The 20,651-nt window shown below is 33.2% G+C and overlaps 1 protein-coding gene and 1 long non-coding RNA gene across 2 annotated transcripts; both read right to left on the bottom strand.

Moving 5' to 3' along the window:
* Positions 1–5,214: 5,214 nt before the first annotated feature.
* On the bottom strand, positions 5,215–6,200 carry LOC144997989 (uncharacterized). The gene is made up of 3 exons (XR_013660048.1): positions 6,146–6,200; positions 5,804–6,013; positions 5,215–5,722 (listed from the first exon to the last, which is right to left on the bottom strand). It is a non-coding gene; the product is annotated as an uncharacterized LOC144997989 (long non-coding RNA).
* Positions 6,201–17,093: 10,893 nt separating this feature from the next.
* On the bottom strand, positions 17,094–19,017 carry LOC144997516 (uncharacterized). The gene is made up of 6 exons (XM_078957417.1): positions 18,945–19,017; positions 18,505–18,859; positions 18,313–18,417; positions 17,861–18,046; positions 17,423–17,632; positions 17,094–17,326 (listed from the first exon to the last, which is right to left on the bottom strand). The coding sequence occupies exons 2-5, from the start codon at positions 18,643–18,645 to the stop codon at positions 17,432–17,434; spliced, it is 633 nt and encodes a 210-aa protein (XP_078813543.1). The 5' UTR covers positions 18,646–18,859; positions 18,945–19,017; the 3' UTR covers positions 17,094–17,326; positions 17,423–17,431.
* Positions 19,018–20,651: the final 1,634 nt, after the last annotated feature.

The following is a 20,651-nucleotide window of genomic DNA, read 5'->3' as shown; positions in this document are numbered from 1 at the left end:
TTTGTTGTGGTGTACTTAACCCATTAAGACCTTTTAGCACTTGCATAGAAGGGAATAAATGATCAAGTCCACATTTTTATGCCTCTAAGCACCTCAAAATGTCTGAAAGGACGTCTTGAATGGATTGAAGTATGTCATACTCAAAATACCCAACTATTGGGACCAAAAGGACACAAATTCAAGGCTAACATAGATCTATTCTTATCTTTCATCATGTTCAAAGCTTTTTACCTCAAGGTTATAACAAATGATGATGATTTTTTAGATCCAAATAATCTAACTCCTCCAAGATTATCTTCTCTTCTTCATATCTTCTTCAAGGTGACAAAAACAAACACTCTCAGCTCAATATGGATCAAAATGGATTAGGGTTTGTTTAGGGATGATGGTAAGCTGGAGGTTGATGAAAGAAGGTGAGTTAGGGGACTTAAGGATGTTTAAATAGGGTTAAAACCATAAAAATTAGGGTTTGTGGCTGAGCCACGTACGCCCGCCTACTCTAGGATTACGCCCCGCATACGTGAGTCGATGCCATTTATTACAAAAATTCCACTATGGGCCAATTTGCAAAAATTTTCATGTAAAAGGTCCAAAATATTATATCTCGTCATACTTGGTTTAAAATTGAAAATACCTCATCATCGAGATGTTTTAGAGGGAGATCGACGTGATTACTTCAGTGTATCACAAACCTGCTCTGATACCAATTAAAGGTTTGTACTGATCGGATACAATTCTAGTATAAAGATTAAAGAGAAACTTTAAACGACAAAAATAAAGAACATAAATTAAAAGACAAATAGAGTTTTCCAAATTGTTTCTTTCACCAAGAAAGAGGTTTTGTCCTCACGAAGAAGACAGTTGTCACAAAGACGATTACTACACCAAGCAGTGTTTACATCATTAGGATTTCCCCTATTGTTGTGTGTGTGTGTGTGTGTATATATATATACACACATCAATCCCATGAATAATGGGACTGTATATAATCTATATATAAAATGACTACGCTATACGCTGACGCTGATAAGCTTGATACACTCGCACCGTCATCGTAGTTGAGGCTGACGCTGACAAATGTGAGCCACTAACTTTTATTAAGTTAAAAGTATTTACCACTTAGCCCTTTTAATTTAGTTTTTATTTATTTATATTTTATTAATCATATATGTTCTTTATAACATCTCTTTCACGTCCGACCACCATATAAACCACCCAAGTATCGCCGAATCACCTAACCTCCACCGGAATCACCGAACCACCAATTATCGTCAGAACCATCGAAGCACCAAACATCCTACACTCGTAAACATGCTAGAAACTAAATCCCTGGCTTCCTACGTCTAATCTCGCATCTTCGATTTTCTTCTCAACACATCCCTCCACCTCACTCATCCGTCGTCAGAAACCACTTTCATCTACACTAATATCTTATCTTGTTTAACTGGATATCAAATGTGGTATCACTGGATCTGAAGTAGAAAGCAACAAGATCTGCTTTCCTGATCTACTTTCACCACCCCCCACTGCCTTCATCTCGCCTACGATGGTCGTCATGCAGTAAAACCTAGAAAATAAGCAACCCCAAACCATCTGAAGCCAATTATAGTACTTTTTCAGACAACTCATCATCTACACAACTCATCATCTACTGTATTAGAGATCATTTCTTTGAGATGCAAACTGATCTATACTTCTATATTTAGATTATGTGTATTATTTGATATGATGAAATTGCCCCTATCACACTATCTTTAAAACTCTTCTCCAGCTTCTTTATGTTGGTATGCATTATAGATATGTGCTTCTTAATCCATTATTGTTATAGTGATATGTATTGCTAATATGTACTTTGTGAACTTACTATGTCAATACTTATATCATTTTCTGATTTATTTTCATTTTGAAATGTGTCATATCCATTGTTGATATGTATTGTTATGGCTAAGTAATTTGTAATCAGGTAACTCTTTTGTAATATGTCATAGGTTTTTATAATTTATTTTATGTCTACGACCCCATGAGCTTCATATTCCATTTTTGTTATAATGATATGCATTATTGTTTTTTTTTCTACTATGTGCTTATATGCTAAAGTTAACACACAAACATGATAGTACGTGTTGGGGATCAGAAAAGAAAAACATGCGAGTGATAAAGTAGGTATGTTTTAGTGTTTTTCTTTAACTCACTTCAAGCTTTTTGATAGATGATATGTCTTTATTAAAGTACAATTCCTTTCGTGCAACTTTTATTAACGAAGTTTGTGTGGTTTTTCGGAATTAAATTTTCCGTATCCCGATTAGCAAGCCAAGAGATACTGAGCAAAAGATGATAGCTTTTTTTTGTTGGAGTTGAGATATTCTTATCCATCATTATGTTACTAGAACACGCTAAGGGTCCAAGATATGAGACACCAGCAAAAGTCGAAGCCATTTATAACACATCCTTTTTTTGTTCAAGTAATCTTGGTGTGTCTATGTGTGTGTGTGTGTGTTTTTTTTTAAATTGGAGTGTATTCTTGATTTGTATTCAACTTGATCATTATTGATATTTTAACAAAACATGTTTATTTATATTTGTACAAAACATGTTTATACATATTTGAATAAAACATATTTACAAAAAAATCATTTGTATAAATACTACGCATGTGGGTTATTCAGATGACACCAATTATGGAATTGAGAACGTGAGAATAGATTAATCACATCATATGTTTCAATCATATGTGAATAACTTAAGCATATTTAATAACAAGGTTTAATTACATGTGACTAAATACATATACTAAGAAAAAAACTACTAAAAAATAAAAACAATCATTATGTGTATATTCATATGTGAATAACAGGTTTTAATCATATATCAAAATCTTAATAATATGCCGAATAACACAGTTTAATCACATGTAAATAGATATACATAACAAAAAAAAAACTTATTTAAAATAATAAAAATTCATTATGTTTATATTCACATGTGAATAAAAGTTTTTAATCATATGTGAATAACTTAACCATATAGAAATTACATGGTATAATCACATATAATTAAATACATATAATAAGAAAAATTATTAAAACAATGATTATTTGTATACTCATGTGAACTAAAGGTTTTAATCACATACGGAAATCTTAATCATATGTGAATAATATGGTTGAATCATATGTGAATAAATACATGTAATAAAAAAAATTATTAAAAATAATCGCTATATGTATATTCATATTTGAATAACAATTTTTAATCATATGTGAATAACTTAACCATACGTGAATAAAATTGTTTAATCATATATGATTAAAGACATATAATAAAACAAATTATAAAACTATAAAAAAAATCTACATATTCACATGTGAATAATAGGTTTTAATCATATGTAAATAACTTAATTATATGTTTAAGCGTATGCGATATAATAAGAAAAATTATTAAAAAAATAAAAAATTATTATGTGTATATTTACATGTGAATAACATGGTTTAACCACATGTGAATAACATGCTTTAGTCGATGTGAATAGCTTAATCTTTTGTGAGTAACATAGTTTAATCACATATGAATAATTAAACTACATGTGGTGATGGTGGAATGTCAGAATAGGTGTTTATGTTGGTGGTGTGTGGTGGTGTTTGTAGGGTGGTAGGGGATAAGGTGAAGGCTGAAGTGGGGGTTAACGGTAGTGGTGGGTGTTTGTATTGGTAGGGTAGAAGGTTTGGTGGGGGTTGGGGTGGGATGAGTGTGTAGTAAGGTATGAAGGTGGTGGTGGTTGTTATCGGTGTTGGTTAGTGGTTTTCCGTGGTAGGTGTGTTAGTAATGGTGGTAAAAAGCAGTGAATGGCGGGTGATTGTGATGTGTGATGTCGGTGGTGGGAAGTAGGTGTGTAGTGGTTGGTGGGGGTGGTTCGTCGGCGGTGTTGGATGGGGTGGTTGGTGCTGGTGCGTGTTTTGTGGTGGTAATGGTGGGTGGTTGGTGTTGATGGTGGGTATTGGGTGTTACTGGTGGGTAGTGTGTGTTGTATGGTGGTAGGTGGAGGTGGGTGGTGGGAGTGGTTTATGGCAATGGTGGGGGAGATATTGGGTGGTGGTGGTGGTAGGTATGGATGGTACGTGGCTATAGGTGTGGGTTGTGGGTGGTGGTGATTTGTAGTAGGTAAGGGTGGTGGGTGGTTGTGGATCAGGGTGTAGGTGGTGAGTCGTGGTATTATGTGGCTGGTCGTAGTGGTGTACGATAGTAGGTGGTAGAGCTGTTTGGCGGGTGGTGTTGGATGGTAGTGCTGGTGCTTTAATAATAACCACAATTATTTTTTTTCCGTTTTAGTTTAATTAATATTTTATATCTATTAGATTTATATTTAAATTAAAATAAGTGGGTATATATATATATATATATATATATATATATATATATATATATATATATATATATATATATATATATATATATATATATTCTATGAAAAAACAAAAAACCCTAAAAATCATAAAAATTTATAAAAAAAAATATTCAGAGATCATAAATCTGTTTTTTTTTTTTTTTTTTTACTTTATATTATTTAAAACTGCACTTTTTTTATATAAATTCGCTTAAATTATTTTTGAAAGAACCGAAAAAAAACATAAATAAATGATTTTTAGGTTTTTTTTTGTTCCCTCTGTGTGTGTGTGGCCACGAAAATGCCCTCATCAGAGTCTTAACGGTTCCACCTTTAAGGGAGTTAAGTTGAGCTACCAATACTCCAACCGAACAACCAATACGAACGATCAACTATACCAAAATGAATTTTGTGGAATAAGGACGTAACTTTTAACAAACCTTAGCAACCAAACAAATAATTTAATTTTAATATAATTTAAGGAGAATAAAGTTTTATATTTTATTAATTCCTGCTCTTATATTTTATTCCCTCACCAAGTTCATATTCTGATATTCCACATACTAGTATTTCATTTCAACAGATTTGGTGTCGTAAGTGGATCAGTTTTGTAATAACTTAAAATCCATCTTAAATGTTCTATTGAACCACATAGCTGACCTGTATGATGAGTTTTTTCTTGATTTGGTTACATGTATTTGAAAGGATAAATGCGAGTCCTCATCAAATACTCTAAGAGAAAATTAAGGATCTGTCCCTAAGAAAAGATTATTGTGTAAACTAAAAAAACCAACACAAGATATTAAAACCAAATAAATTTACGGTGGAAGTATTAGCAAAGAAGAAAGCATGTGAAATATCCATTTAGAAGCTTCAAGAGTACATGAAAAACATACATGCACAACAAGGGTGCTTATTGTACTTGAACTTGGTATGCCACCTTATTTTACTAGTCCCTCATTGAAGATACTAGATATACGAATTTAAAACATATAAAATACATACGAGTACCACGTTTAGAATACAAAATGACTTACGACCGACCATTTAACATTTGTTTCCATCAAACACAACATGCATCCATGCAGCAATATATCATGCTACGTACGGGTGAAGAATGACACCCAAAGAGTCTACGTAACTCCCGTACTTTCCATAGAATCCCGAAATCTTACCGCGTGTGACCCCGAACGAAAAATCGGTCCCTGGGTTTGTGCCGTATTGCCCATAAGTGCTGATGTTGGTCTCGAAACTAATTGACGTAATCACAGTGGAGCCATCAAATGATCCGACACGTCCACTAATCCCGATGAGGAACTCATTGTCAGCGAATGTGATCTGGAACCCAAACATAAATATCATGACTGGACTGCTATATTATAAAATAACAACCTACAGATGAATTCAAAGCTAGCTTACCGAATGAGACGAGCCACCATCGCCACCGAATTTTTCAGAAATATGAGTGCCATACTGATCCTTGTAAGTGAAGCGGATGAAATCTAGAGCATCTCCACTGCTTAAGTCTATCTTGGTAAGTCTTGCACCATCAGGTATTATGAATTCCCACGTCTTTACACCGGTTCCACCCTCACCTCCCCATGGTGTACCCCACACTCCACTGCCTGCCTGCATATGGATCCAAAATAAAATACTATTCAAAGAGTTGATAGAATGCTAGCAATGAATAAACGTTGTAAACCTGACATTCCCAAATACAGATAACAAATTAACTCTAGAGAATATGGTGAAAGTCTGTACCATTTTGGTCTGAGTGTATTTTCAGAGAAGCTGGGCGATGTTCCTTGTGTGGAACTGAAGTTGTGCATCTAGCCGGTTACGTGCTTGACTATATATAGACACCATCTTGCGTTGCATAGTTGAATAAAGCTAGATTTCACGAGGTGAGGTGGCATGTCCAAAAGATTTCACGAGATTCACGTTTTACAATTGCTAAAAGCTAGACATGGTTATTATAAAAAAAAATATCCGTTAATACAAAATATTTTCAAAATAAAAAATATGATTAAAAAACTCATGGCATGATGCATGCGTAAGAATTGTCATCTTATCTGATATTTCCTTTATCAATAATTAAAAGCAACATCAAACAATAATTACGGCTCAATCTATTCGTTTACCCCTATTTCCCTCCTACGGATTTAACTATTTGGTGTTGTTATTCGCATCTGAATGCATTTTGGTTAGTGTGGAACTGAAGTTGTACGTCTAGTCCGTTAAGTGGTTGACTATATATAGACACGAGCTTGGGGTTGTATAATTGAATAGCTTGGGGTTTATAATTGAATGGTGGAGTTAGAACGAGGTGAGGCACGTTTTCCAATTCCTAAAAGCTAGAGATGGTTGTTGAAAAAATAATTAATCCGATTGATACAAAATATTTTCAAAATAAAGCGTTTGATTAAAAACTCACATGATGCATGTGTAAGGAGTCTAGGTGTGATCGTCTTATATTTCCTCGTGCAGTAATTACAAGCACTCAAGCAGACATCAAACAATAATTAGTACCTAACACATTGATATTTGATAAACAAGGGTCAAAACTTTTGTATCTTTGCTTCTGTTTCCATGTCTTGTTAGGCGTTTTGCAGACTTTTTATTACACTTTTGCTGTTAAAAAAAAAGGTACTCCTATGCAAGATTAATTTGTCTCTCCGCTCGCTCTTTTTTCCTTGTTTTTTCTTTTTCTATGTCGAACGTCAAACGTTCGGAGAAATTAAGATTATATCGATCAAACAACGATGTTATTTTCCGCATTTCGTCAATGTCCCTGCTGAAATCAGATGCACCCGAAGAAGTCCCTTTTCCCTTTCTCTCCGTCTTTTTCTAGCTCCTCTCGAAACCAATCTAAAATGTGAAACCAAAAATATTCTCCCAGTTGTGCGTTTCCGTGAATCGAATCTTCAGAAATGTCAGCCTAAGCTTTGACCAAAACTAGCTCTTCGTGTGGAAGCCATACAGTGGCGTTTTGTCTTCCCGGTTGTGCGACACCCTCGCACGCACTACAAGAAATACGGGTATTAGCGACGACAGCCGTCGCCGCTAAAAATATTAGCGGCGACACGTCGCCACTAATGTTTTGTTGCTAATGTCCTTCTTGTCGCCGCTAATACTTACATATCGCTGCTAAAAACCTGTTGCTGCTAATAATTATATGTCGCTGTTAAAAGCGTCGCTGCAAAAGACCCTTTTTTTTTTTTTTTTTACAATTTTATCGAATATAAATCTACAATTTTATAAAATCAGTTATATTTAACTCATACACAACCAAAAACAATATAACAATTATAAAATATTAATCCACAATCAAAAATATTATTTTATACAACCTAATTAAAGTATTCTTCTAAACAAACATTTCATAAAATCCTAAAATTCCTACTCATCGCCATCACTCTCATCATTTCCTTCATTATTTGGTGGTGGCAATGAACGAAGCCACTCTTCTAATACCGTAGAACATGTCGGGTCCTTCAGTATCGTTTGCAACATTTCCATATATAAAGAAATCAAAATATATTACCAATATATCATAATAGTATTATACTTTTCAAAAACTACCAGCATATCATTATAACATTATAGCATTATAGTTTTCAACTTAAACAAACAATTTTCTGTGATTGTGGTGGTTCTTGTGTCATCAGTTGTTCTTGATCGTATATAGACACAACGGTAAGGGGCTTACGCCCAATGCCTCTAATATGTCTGCGTCGAACACCCAATATTTTTTCAAAACATTTTCTTGTATCACTTGGCATTAGACCGCTTGCTGAAGAAGAATTTTGGGTTTGTTGATTGATCTCCTGAAGTAAAGCATTCTGTATTTTCAATAAAATGATAAACATCATAAAAATAGATTACTAGATACCCATGACGATATAAACACTTATATGAAAATACAAATTAACCACTTACGTATTGTTGCTCGACTGCAGGACTATAAAACACCCCTTGGCGATTAGAATTAGCCTTACGGAATGCTTCGATTCGAGTCATATCCTATTTAACAAAAAATAGATTTATTATACTTTAAATAAACATTTAAATATATCATAACTTACTTCACTGAAACATACATTACTGTACGAGCTCGACCCCCCTCTGTTTACAACCAGTTGTTTCGCACAGACTTCTTTGTTTGACGCCGAACGACTTAAAAATTCGAGCGATTGAAAATGTTCGACTGCCTTCGTCCAATTTTCTGGTGACATACCATTGGAGGGGGGGGGGGGGGGGGGGGGGGGGGAGGTTGTTTAGTGCCATTGGGATATCTGCAGGCCCCCGGATATCCTTAAAATAAGAATGGGCTTTTCTTTTTCGGCCTCTGTAAACTTTTGCAAGACTCGAATCAATGCTCCGCAACAATTGTGCACACTCCGGATCCATGTTAACCTTATCCAAATCAAACTTATTCTACAAATACAAAAATTTAGTTAATTAAATAACAATCACAATGAAACTTAAAATATTATGCAAGTTACATTTAGATGCACAACCGTCGCATTCCTTAACGCGGGAGAAACATTGTCCCAACTAGATACGTTTAAAGGGACGTTATTCCACAAATACCTCCCAATTTCATGTGTGAACCAATTGGCAGGCTTCCCGACAAGGGAATATGTGATCTCCCAGTCAAAATTCAAATCCACAATCTTTCCCTTGTTTGCCCTTATCCACTTTCCTAGCTCTATATTCTTTGACAAACCCCTTCTTTTCTTTGGAAGCTCGACTAAAATAATACAATTAAGAATATTAGTCACGATAACGTATAATAAATTAATTAAAATAGCTAATAAATATATCATAATAAAACTTATCATCTTGTTCATCTTACCCGTAACCAAAGCCTCCTGGAGATGGTGGATACCTAGCTCCATCACCTCCGTGACCAAGGCCCATAATATCGGTCATCATAACAAAGAATATCGTCCACGTAAACCGCATTTTTAGCCTGTAAAATTAAAAGATGTACAATATAGAAATACAATATGAATAAAAGTTAGTTACATAACAATTTATGATTATGAATAACTATATTTAATATCTAAATTAATAATAGAAAATTTAATTTAATAGTTTTACAAAAAAAATTTATGATTATGAATAATTTTAAAATTAAAATACCACATAAATATTAAATTTGATTTGAAAATTACTCTTTGTAATATACACGCTTTGTTTTTCACACATTACATACATAAATACACACATTATACATACAAATACATATAAACATTTTCCTACACATATTCATTATAACATCATACTTATTTTTTGTTATAGGAACCTAATTCCAAATAATAACCATATAAATAACACACAAAAACATACAAATAACACACAAACACAATTCCGGAGACAATTCATTCCAAATTCCAAATAATAACCATGCAAATAACATACAAAAACATACAAATCAGATATATAATTTCAAAAGTCAAGAAAAGGAACTTGTGCTAGTGTAATTTAGCGATTTTCCGATAAGAAATCCAGTTTTCTGGCAACAATTTCGGCAACAGATTCGGCATAAGTAAATTTTCCGAAAAGGATTCAAAAAACATTAAATTAAACACTTAAAACCAGTAAACAAAACTCCAAAACAGAAGTTGAATAGAAAATAGGGAAGAAATAGGACCTTAAATCGAACTTTTGTCGTCGGAAATAAGTGTGGTCGCCGGTAATAATGGAGCTCCACTGGTGGCCGGTGGTAATGGCTGTCGGAGACGAGTCTTGTGGCGCAAACGAGGTCATCGTCAGAAGTGCAGTCACCGATAATCGTTGGAAGAGTGAAAGGAAGCAGAACGAACAGGAAAGTGACGCAGTGGGGGGGGGGGGGGGTTATCTGCGACGAGCATTAGCAGCGACACGTATTAGCGGCGACGCTAAGGTTTTAGTGGCGATAATAGGTTATTAGTGGCGACACCCTTAAAGGGAAAACACATCACCCTTTTTCCTCATTTCCCACCATTGGATGAAAAGCAGATCGAACGGACATGGTTGATTTGACGCGGATCAACGATGTAGCATCATTAGCGATGACACCAACTATTAACGGCGACATTTAACGCGTCAATTACATGTCGCCGCTAATAGCTGGTGTCAACGCTAAAGGTGCCGCCACTAATATCGATATTTCTTGTAGTGGCGCTTGTTTTCTCCCTTTACGTCTTTGTGAGGGTGGTGTTGGTTGAGTTTCAGGAACCATCTCTTCTTCTTCCGAGTCATCCAACTCGTCAACAAGTTGGCGTTGTTGGTGGGATTGGGTTTGAGTTTGAAAACATTTGCGACGAAACATTTGGAACTTGCATTGGGTAATATTGTTCAACAGTTTGGTATTGGAGTTGTATTGGGGATTGAATGTAAGCATCGAGTTGGGGGCGATAAACTCATTGTGGTGATGAATCGATAGCAAAAATGTTTCGAGAAGCGATGTTTATATTCGAACCATGGTTTGTTTTCCTTCGATCGGAAAGTAAGGTTTGATTTTCAGGATTCATTTTTTTCTTTTTTTTAGAAGAAAGTGAAGAGAGAGTAGAAGATTTGTGTGAATTTTGTTTGATGGTTAATAGTAGTGTATTTATAGATGTGTAAAAAGGTTAAAAAAACAAAAAAAAAATATATAGATTTAAATCCATTATGTTGCAGCCCCAAAAAAAATATATAATTTTTTTTTACCGTTGAATAACGGTTGAATATCAAAATAAAAAATAAAAAATAAAAAATAACACCCAATCACAGCAGTAGAGAGAACGCGGGAGAAGTTTCCCTCACCCATTCCCGCACCACCCTTCTCCGCGCCGACGGTGTGGTGTTCCGCCGGGCGGGAACCCCCCCCCCCCCCCCCCCCACCACCCTTCCCCGCTCCCACCCCATCCAGCCCAATGCATAAAAGTTACTCATCAACGTCAATCCACCATTATTTAAGATCCTCCAACACAAATCAATGGTATATATTACACCTCCAACTTTTCAATCTTTTTTTTACTGTGGAATCTTATCATACGATTTGTTTATATTTAGACAAAATGCAAAAACAATATTTTTGGTTTGCATTTTTTAGAGATTTGACACTTTAAATTTCAAATTGAGAAACATAGTCTTTTCCAACAAATTTTGTTGTTGATTTGGTTTCACTTAAAATTGAAATCACTATCTTGTCATTATTGTATTTATTTTCTAATTTTCTTTCTTTTTTAGGTATTTTATTATTATTAAATCAAAAGTTACATGATCATTATGTATGAGAGAGATAAAGAGAGAGACGTCAACTCCCCATATCCGTATAAGAAACATTTATAAAAAAAAATATTTTAAAAAATCTATTTTATTTTGCATTGATTATCGTAAATCAAATAAAAAAGTCAATAAACTAAAACATATAAAATGTAGTATTTATATTAAATGTGCAGGTTTAAACAAATGAAGGACGGTTCGAGTTAATTTTTGAAATTAAAGACCGAACATGTCTTTTATCAATTGCACGAGAAACGATTCGTGTAATTACTTTAAACTAAAACATATAAAATGTAGTATTTATATAAATAAAAATAGAACATTAATCACCATGGAGATACATTTTATTTAATATATGCTATCTAAACTTTATCTAAAATAGTTATATTAAAATACATACTTAAATATTTTTATTTTATATTTTCTTTGCCTAAATTATAGAACATAATTTTTGTTTATTTTTAATTCTTACATGACAGAATTTGAGAGATCTATCTTAATTTCTTAATATGGTTAGTTATGTTAGGATGTTGTAAGTGAAAAAAGAGGCTAAAGTGATTATAAGCATTTAAGTTTTTTATTATTAGCTAACAAAAGTTTTTTATTTTGCATTGAAAAATTTATGTCTTTTACATAAAGAGTATGTTCAAAATTTGATACAACTAAATAATTTTATTAAAAAAAATAAAAAACTTATCGTATTTTTACATATTTAACTTTTAACCATACCAATTAAACGAATTAGTTGAATTTTATTTTGTTGTATTTCAGTTAATATTTTTAAAATCAATAGTTTGCACTGTTTTTTTTTAATTGAAGACAAAAATTTATTTGTATTCTGAAATCAAAATAGAAATATACTTTTAACTTTTACTCAAACTACATACTTTTATTTTTAAAACAAAATAACAAAATAGTAGTATTTTTATACTAATATTTTTTATAATAACTGATCATTTATTTATAAAAATAAATATATTTAAATAAGAAAAAATCAGGATAAATCTCTCAAATTATCTATAACGTCCTACAAATACCGAGTAAAAATTTCATTTTAAAATAAGTCCAAATAATTCGTTTCTTTTTTTCAAAAACGATCAGAGTAAAAGTATTCTCAAAAAATCAGAATAAAATCATAAACAGTTAATGCATAATAAATCTTCAGGGGATGCAGTGCGATCAAGCCGAACCCTTCCTTTTTTAAACAAAAGGTACCTGAAAACATTTGAAATATAAACCGTAAGTACATGGCTTACTGAGTTCTCCCAAAATACTATATATCAAATAAGAATGGGCCCAACCAAACATACATGTGATGGCCCAACCCATATCATTCGGTAGCAACTCATATCATCCGGTCTCAGCCCATATTATTTTGGCTACAATTAGACCGGTATGTCTGGGATGACAAATGTCATAACCTTCCAACACCTGAAAAACGTTGTTACAGGCAATCTGGGTCAATAACATGGTTATAAAACTCACATGGAGTATTAAAAAACACGTTGATTTACGGGGTGTTCAAATTCCTTAGTTATTTTATATACATAAATCTACTATCCTAGGCATGAAAAACATTATTTCATTACATTTTTGGAACTTTTAAACTACCACACACTTATGGAAAAATATTTGATTTCTAGAAGCAAACATTCAAACAGTTGGGTCTTGGTAGGAGACTACATTTATACTAGTAGTAAATATGGGATTTTCTAGGAGTTTTCAAACATCTACAAACAATTTCATTCAAATATATACAAACATTAACATTAAATACTTATGAACTCACCAGCTTAAATGTCGATCTACTCTTTCAAACTTACTTGTATTTCTCAGGGATTTAGTAATACAGGTAAACTTCAGCTTTTGGAGAAGTGATGCTATGACGTCAGTTCAAAACTCATTTTGTCATCATATTGTAATTTGTTTTGAAACAAGTATCATTCAATAATGTAACTTTTAAATTATATATATATGATGGTTGTTTTACTTTCTTTACTATGTATTCAACTGTTACGATACTACATGAAATCATCCATCCTCGAACGATTCCGCCGTTCTGGTTTGGGGGTGTAACAAAAAGTTCATGGAAATGATATATTTAGGCCCATATAGATTGCTCTTGTTTCTACTATAGAGAAACATAACAGTGGAAGAGGAATTATCCCTCTTATCTGAGTAGGATTGGCCATATCTAGCCATACTACTCATTCACGTATCTACTAGATAGAACTTATACTTTTCATTTAACACTCATGTACTTGACACTTAATGTTTACGTAATATTTGAAAATGCTTACATATATTCAAGAAGAGCAATTAGCAGCCGAGCACAAGTAAGTTGAAATTTCACTCTCGGAGTTTGGTTTATTATTTATGTTTAGAACATAAAGTATTGGTATTGTTAAACAATGTTTGTTTGGGAACAAATGTATGTTTTAATTTATCTTGAATAAACGAATGTCTCAGTTAATTAGACTTTTATTGTTTACTTAATTGTTTTTTATAACGATCACTTTATATTCTGAAATGATTAAATTATGTTATTGAGACTTCTACATTGTTTTTCCTTACCTTCTGGCCTCAGGATGGGTTTTGGAGTTTAGTTTTTGGTAGGGGAGGATGTGACAGTTTCTATTAGTTATGTTCCTAGTAAAACATTGTTCTATTATTTAGGTTACACAGTGAGTGGTAATATATATATATATATATATATATATATATATATATATATATATATATATATATAATATTGCTTCATGGGATGATATGATCCATAAATTTACTTCTATACTTTCGAATTGGAAGGATAAAACTCTTTTAGTAGAGGCAAACTGACATTACTTAAGTTAATTTTGGGTGCTACCCTAACATACTTTATGTATATTTTCAGAGCTTTGGAGTATTTTGCAAACCGTTTAGAATCCTTTTGTAATGCTTTTTTCTTGGGGTTGGGAAGAACATAGAATAACTTGGTTTAAAAAGAGTTATTAGCTGAAAATCAATATGGTGGTCTCGGGGTTAATAGCCTTTTTTCTCTCAACAGTGCTATTCTTTATAAATGGATTTGGCGGTTTCTTTCGTTTCCCATTGTTCTTGAGGTTAAAGTGATTAAATCCATTAATGGAGGACATGGTTACTTGGTTATTCTTCACTAAGGAGTGTTGGTAACTCCATTTAGGAATCAATAGTTGATTCTTTACTTCTAAAGGTATTGATCTTATGTCTTTTTGCAAAATGGTGATTGGAGATGGGAAGCTTACTTCTTTTTGGGAGACCACTAGATTGGTAACCACCCTTTAAAAAATTATTTCCATAGATTATATTCCCTCGCATTGGATAAGCAAATATTTGTTTCTTTGAGGATCTAACAACCGGGTTAGGTTACTTATTTTAGAAGAAACCCGAGAGGGGGTATAGAGAAAGAGTAGTGGTCCGATTTCTTAGATTTCATATCCTTGGTTATCATCTCTTCATCTTCGGATAGGCGGAGTTGGTCCCTTGATGGTTTTGGATGTGTCTTCTATGAGATCAGAAATTGATAAGCATTTTCTTATTGGTCTAATTGTGCAACTAGATGGTGCCGTGTCACTCCTATAAAAGTTAATGTTTTTGTCCTATTTGCGAGAAGGAAGTCAAGATTGTCACTCACTTATTCTTTAAATGTGAATTGGCTACCAACTTATTGAATTTTTTTTGTAGATGGTCAAATATTCATATGCCTTCTCAGTCTTCAGTGCAACATTTGATTCACTAGGTTGGCTTGCTACGTTTGTCTTCTATTTGTCATCAGTTTCTAGAGACTGTTTTTTACACTCTCTCGTGGTCGATTTGGTGCTTTAGAATTTTTTTTCTTTTTGGTAAAATTAAGCCAAAAAAATGCTTGTTATTTGATAAGATGATTTCTCAAGGTTTCTTTTAGGTTGATGGTTGGTGTTGTAAAACTAATGCCAATTGTGTTCCGGAGGACCCAATTTTGTTTATTGCTTCAATATAATTGTTTATTTTGTCTAGATTCTAGCTATCTTTCAATTATATATTTTTCATTCTAAAAAAATAGTTACCTGAGTCTAACTAGACTCACAACCGAAGAAACTACATGTCTGAATATATTAGCTTTACTAGTAGTAATTATTTTAAGTTCTCGATCGATGAAAGTACTATAGAATCAGTCACGCATAGTAGATTACTAACCTTGTAGATAAGGGCAATGAAATATTGATTATATCCATTCAAGATCCAAATTGACTTTTTAAACTCATTAATAGCTTCAAACAAAGTTATTTCCAAGAATATCCTAATAATTTCTTAGAAAAATAAAAGAAAACTCATTTAGTGCAAAATATTTTTACCTCCATAATCCCACACTATATAGTTCCTTAATTTCAAAAACTCAAATCATAACATTCATAAAGCAACCCCCAGATAATATTTTATGCAAAGTAGTAGATTAGAAAGAACGTTAGTTCACCGTATTGAAAGAAAAAATGACTAAACATCGCAATTTTCACCAATTCGGAATGGGAAGTCCAAACCTCATTCATCGGAATGCTATGAATGGCCAACCTATGACTTTTACTAATTAACATAATCTGAAGTTTATATTACAATTTACGTATAAAATTTGTTGATTTAGCCTAAAATAGCTAGAATGATCATATTTGCTCAACGTTAACAACAATTCAACTTGCAAAGTATGATTCAACAATGATTTGCAAAGATAAAAACTTATGGATTTGAAGGTTTATGTATATGAAAAATCAATATTTAGGTTAGGAAGAAGATGATTGTTCTTTGCGTTCTTAAGGTCATCATGTTTTTAGTATTTTTAATTGGTAAATGAAAATGAACACAAAACACTACTAGAAACATGGGTTTTACCGACGGAAAAATCCGTCGCTATTCCGTCGCTAAATGCTGTTTGCAATGGATCAGCGACAGATTCACTCCATAGGTAATAAAAAGGTGGCTAATTTCTCAGCTACGGTTTTAGCGACGGATTGGGTTTTTCCTTGCCACAAAGGTAGCGACAGAATATCTGTCGCTAAATGTCACTAAATGTCACTCAATGCATTCCGTCGCTGTTCTGTCGCAAATTTCCATGAACAGTTTTTTTTTTTCCGTAGCTAATCCCTTGCAAAATTCATACACTATTTTTTTTTCCGTTGCTGATCTATCGCAAACTTTAGACATGAATTTTTTTATCACTAATCCCTTGCAAAATTCATACATTAAATTTTTTTTCCTTTCCGTCGCTGATCCGTCGCACTTTAGACATGATTTTTTTTTTCCGTAGCTAATCCCTCGCAAAATTCATGCATTAAAATACTTTTTATTTTCTCACCACGAACTTGTAATATCATTTTTTTTTATTATGATTCTAAAAGAAAAAAAATACTACAATCATCAAATTATTATACTAAAGAACATCAAATAATGATACAACCAAGCATTACAATACCAAAATTATCAAAGTTTACCAAAGTGTCATTCAAGAAACATCCAAAAACGAAACTATCCACATAACATCAAACTCCCAACGATTTAACTTCAAAATAACATTTTAGAACCAAGAAATCCAAAGTATGCAAAAGAGGTACAAACAGAAAAAAGTTTAACCTTCAAAATAACATTTTAGCTGCTATCTTCGTTTCATGTCCATCCAATCATCTTCGGTTCTCATTCCTATAAAACATTATTCAAAACAATCAAAAACATCAAATACAAAAGGTTAACAAGTCATTCAAAAACATCAAATACTAATGGTTAACATCATATTACCTTTACTTTTCAATTTCCCATCATATTTTGCAAGGCTGCATACATCTTTTCCATTGCTTCATATTTTGCATCAATTTGTTGTTGTTTGGCATCTATTGCTGCAGCTTTGGCATCCATTTCCTCACGCGTTTGTTGATGTTTAGCTTCCATTTCTGCAGCTTTAGCATCCATTTCGCCACGCATCTCGTTTCGTACACGTTCATAGACAACCTAAAGTACAATACCATGATTGAAAACTTTGTAAGTACAATGCCATGATAGGAAACTTTGTAAGTACAATGCCATGATAGGAAACTTTGTAAGTATAATACCATGATAGAAAACTTTGTAAGTACAATGCCATGACAGGAAACTTTTCAAGTACAATGCCATGATAGGAAACTTTGTAAGTACAATGCTATGATAGGAAATTTTTATAAAGTACAAAATTAAACGAACCTCTTGGGATGTTATTGTACTAGATGTTCCTTCCAAAAAGCTCGCTGGATCAGACACAGATCCGAATCCATATATTCTTCCTTTCTTGACTCCTCCAGAAACATCACACCATGTTTCATTATCCAAGAGGGGGTGGCAACTAGTATCATCACCAAACTTAGCCACCATAGCACTTTCATAAGCCTCCTATTATAGCAAAAAAAAAAATGAAAAAATAGTAACATGAAATAAGGAATAGAATGATTCATTCCATCCCATTAAATTCATAATACTCAAACCTTGCATAAAGTTGATTACTACTTACAAAACACTTAATTACAACTAGGCAGAGGATCAAACATTTAGTTGATTACTACTTACGAAAGATTTGTTTTCTGTCAATTAGTTGCTTTAACAAAGTCATTAACCCGAGTAGTAGGAAGTTTTGTTTCCTACAAAAGAATTGAAAATACCTTAACTTTAGCTGCCTTTGGTGTAATGTACTCTTGAGTAGACCGTTTAGTGTGCAACCTTGCATAAAGTTCAACTCCTGTAGGAGGGCGTTTAAGAATTGCTTGCTACAAAATCCATTAGTAATACATTAAAAAACAAAACAAAAACTCAACAATCTAAGTGGAAACTAACGTGAGATGCAAACATCTTACCATTCTTTTCTTATGTTGACGAATAGATATAGAACCCCCGATATGTTTGGAAACAGAGCCATCTTCTAATTTATTTCTGTTATTTTTCCCTGATTGTGATAAACGTTTCCATTTGGATGTGGTCCACACTTCATTGATCATTTTTTCCCAATACTCCTTTTTTTATCCAATTTGGGCGATAGTCCTTTAGCAAATTTAAATCACCTTCTAGTGAGGCATTCACATTTGCAGCTTTGGCAAGTTTTAAAGATGCTTCACGTGCTCTTCGCATTACGTCAGGAAATCGTTTCTTCATACAGTCTTCCCATACCTTGCGAGCAAGAACATCAGTCTCTTCGGGCCAAACATACAAACCCTACATGTAGATCACGCAGACAATTATCTTTTTCACTTTATACCAATTTTTACTTTGATAAATCATAAAAATAATAAGTACAAACCTTGAAGTGTTCCCACATTGCATCACGATGTTCTTTGTCAACCTTCTTCCATGAGGTCCATGGGCCATCAAACATCGTCTTCAGTATACATGTGATGGCTCTGATCACTGAAATCTGATCCGTAAATCTTGCAAAAAATTAAAAATTAAAAAATTAGCATTGGTATTATCATTAACAAGTAAATTCATTTTCATAAACAATTGTAAAATTAACTTTAGTACTCCTTTTCAGAATCGACTTCAATGAACTTCCTTTTTGATGGGTTACTTGGAACTTGTTCTAAGATGTTTGATCCTCTAACTGAAGAAGAAGGTTGACTTTCTGCATCATTATATGATTGGGATGCATTTCTATCTCCAGCATCACGACCACTAATGTGACTACCACTGCGACCACCACCACGGGCTCCTCGTTGCGCCATTAGTCAAAAAATAACCCTTAAAATCAAGAATTAATAAACTATTGGTTAGAATAAGTATGTATTATAATAGAAAATTATAGAAGTAAGAGAAGGTAACATGCTATAATACACAAATAAATGAAAGTGCAATGTATATAGAAAAAGAAAACGATCATTTTAGCTAAAAAGTTATTTATAAGGTCCATTAGGTAAAATATATAGTTCCAAATACATTGTTTCGTTCTACATTTTTAGTAATTACTCATCATCAGAATTATCATCACATATGTTTTCATCTTCAATATCATCTTCGGATGAATCATCCAAGTTATCATCAACTTCTTCATCCTCTTCTCTCTCAATGTCATTGTCATTAACTTCTTCTATTTCTCCTTCAATTACATGAGAAAGGGGTCCTGCCACCTCATTTGCACCGCTACTTGTAGAAGGTAAAGTCGCTTCACTTTCTTGAAAGAATTGGTCCTCTTCATCCTCATCATCATCTTCTTCAGTAACACATTGTCGTAGATCATATACACCCCTTGGTTTTGTCTTGACGACAGCCCACCAATCTTTCAAATCCTTCATTGCAGGATATGGTGCATAATACACTTGTTCTGCTTGTGACGCTAGGATAAACGGATCTTCATTTCTTAGCCTTGATTTGTATTTAATATCAACCAAATTATGCTTTCGATCCACACGTACCCCTTCAGTAGGGTTAAACCATGTACACTTGAACAATACTACGACACAACGCCCTATGCCTTGATATTCTACTTCCAAGACCTCATCCAACAACCCATAATAGTCACACTCAGTCTCATTGTAACAAGTACCTGTTACACATACACCACTATTGTGTGTGACCCGTCCATCACCATATTTTTCAGTATGAAACTTGTATCCATTGACAAAGTATCCTTTATATGACCTAACATGTCGTAATGGTCCTCGTGCGAGGCATTTCAAATGTTGATTGATATAATTTGATTGTTGAAAAACCTACATTGATAAATTCATTTGTTAACTAATTCACAGGGGAATACACTTTGGTAATACAAAATTTTCTCGTATCATACTCACATGATCTTTAAACCACTTAGCAAAATGTTGATCCCTAAACCTTTCAAATGCTCCATCATCCATATCAGGTTGGCTTTGGATCACATAATTTTCAAACAACCTTAAAAAATAACAAAAATTTTAGAGTTTCACGAAATCAAGGAAAAATAGATAACTTGACATACCTTAAAAAAGGTAGAACCTCAACACAATTGATCAAGATGTAATTATGAGCAATACGC

Source organism: Lactuca saligna, chromosome 5 (assembly GCF_052625555.1).
Source record: "Lactuca saligna cultivar CGN05327 chromosome 5, ASM5262555v1, whole genome shotgun sequence".
NCBI classification, from domain to species: Eukaryota; Viridiplantae; Streptophyta; class Magnoliopsida; order Asterales; family Asteraceae; genus Lactuca; species Lactuca saligna.
The sequence above is the reverse complement of the archived record's forward strand: the minus strand, read 5'-3'. Positions and strand labels throughout refer to the sequence as shown.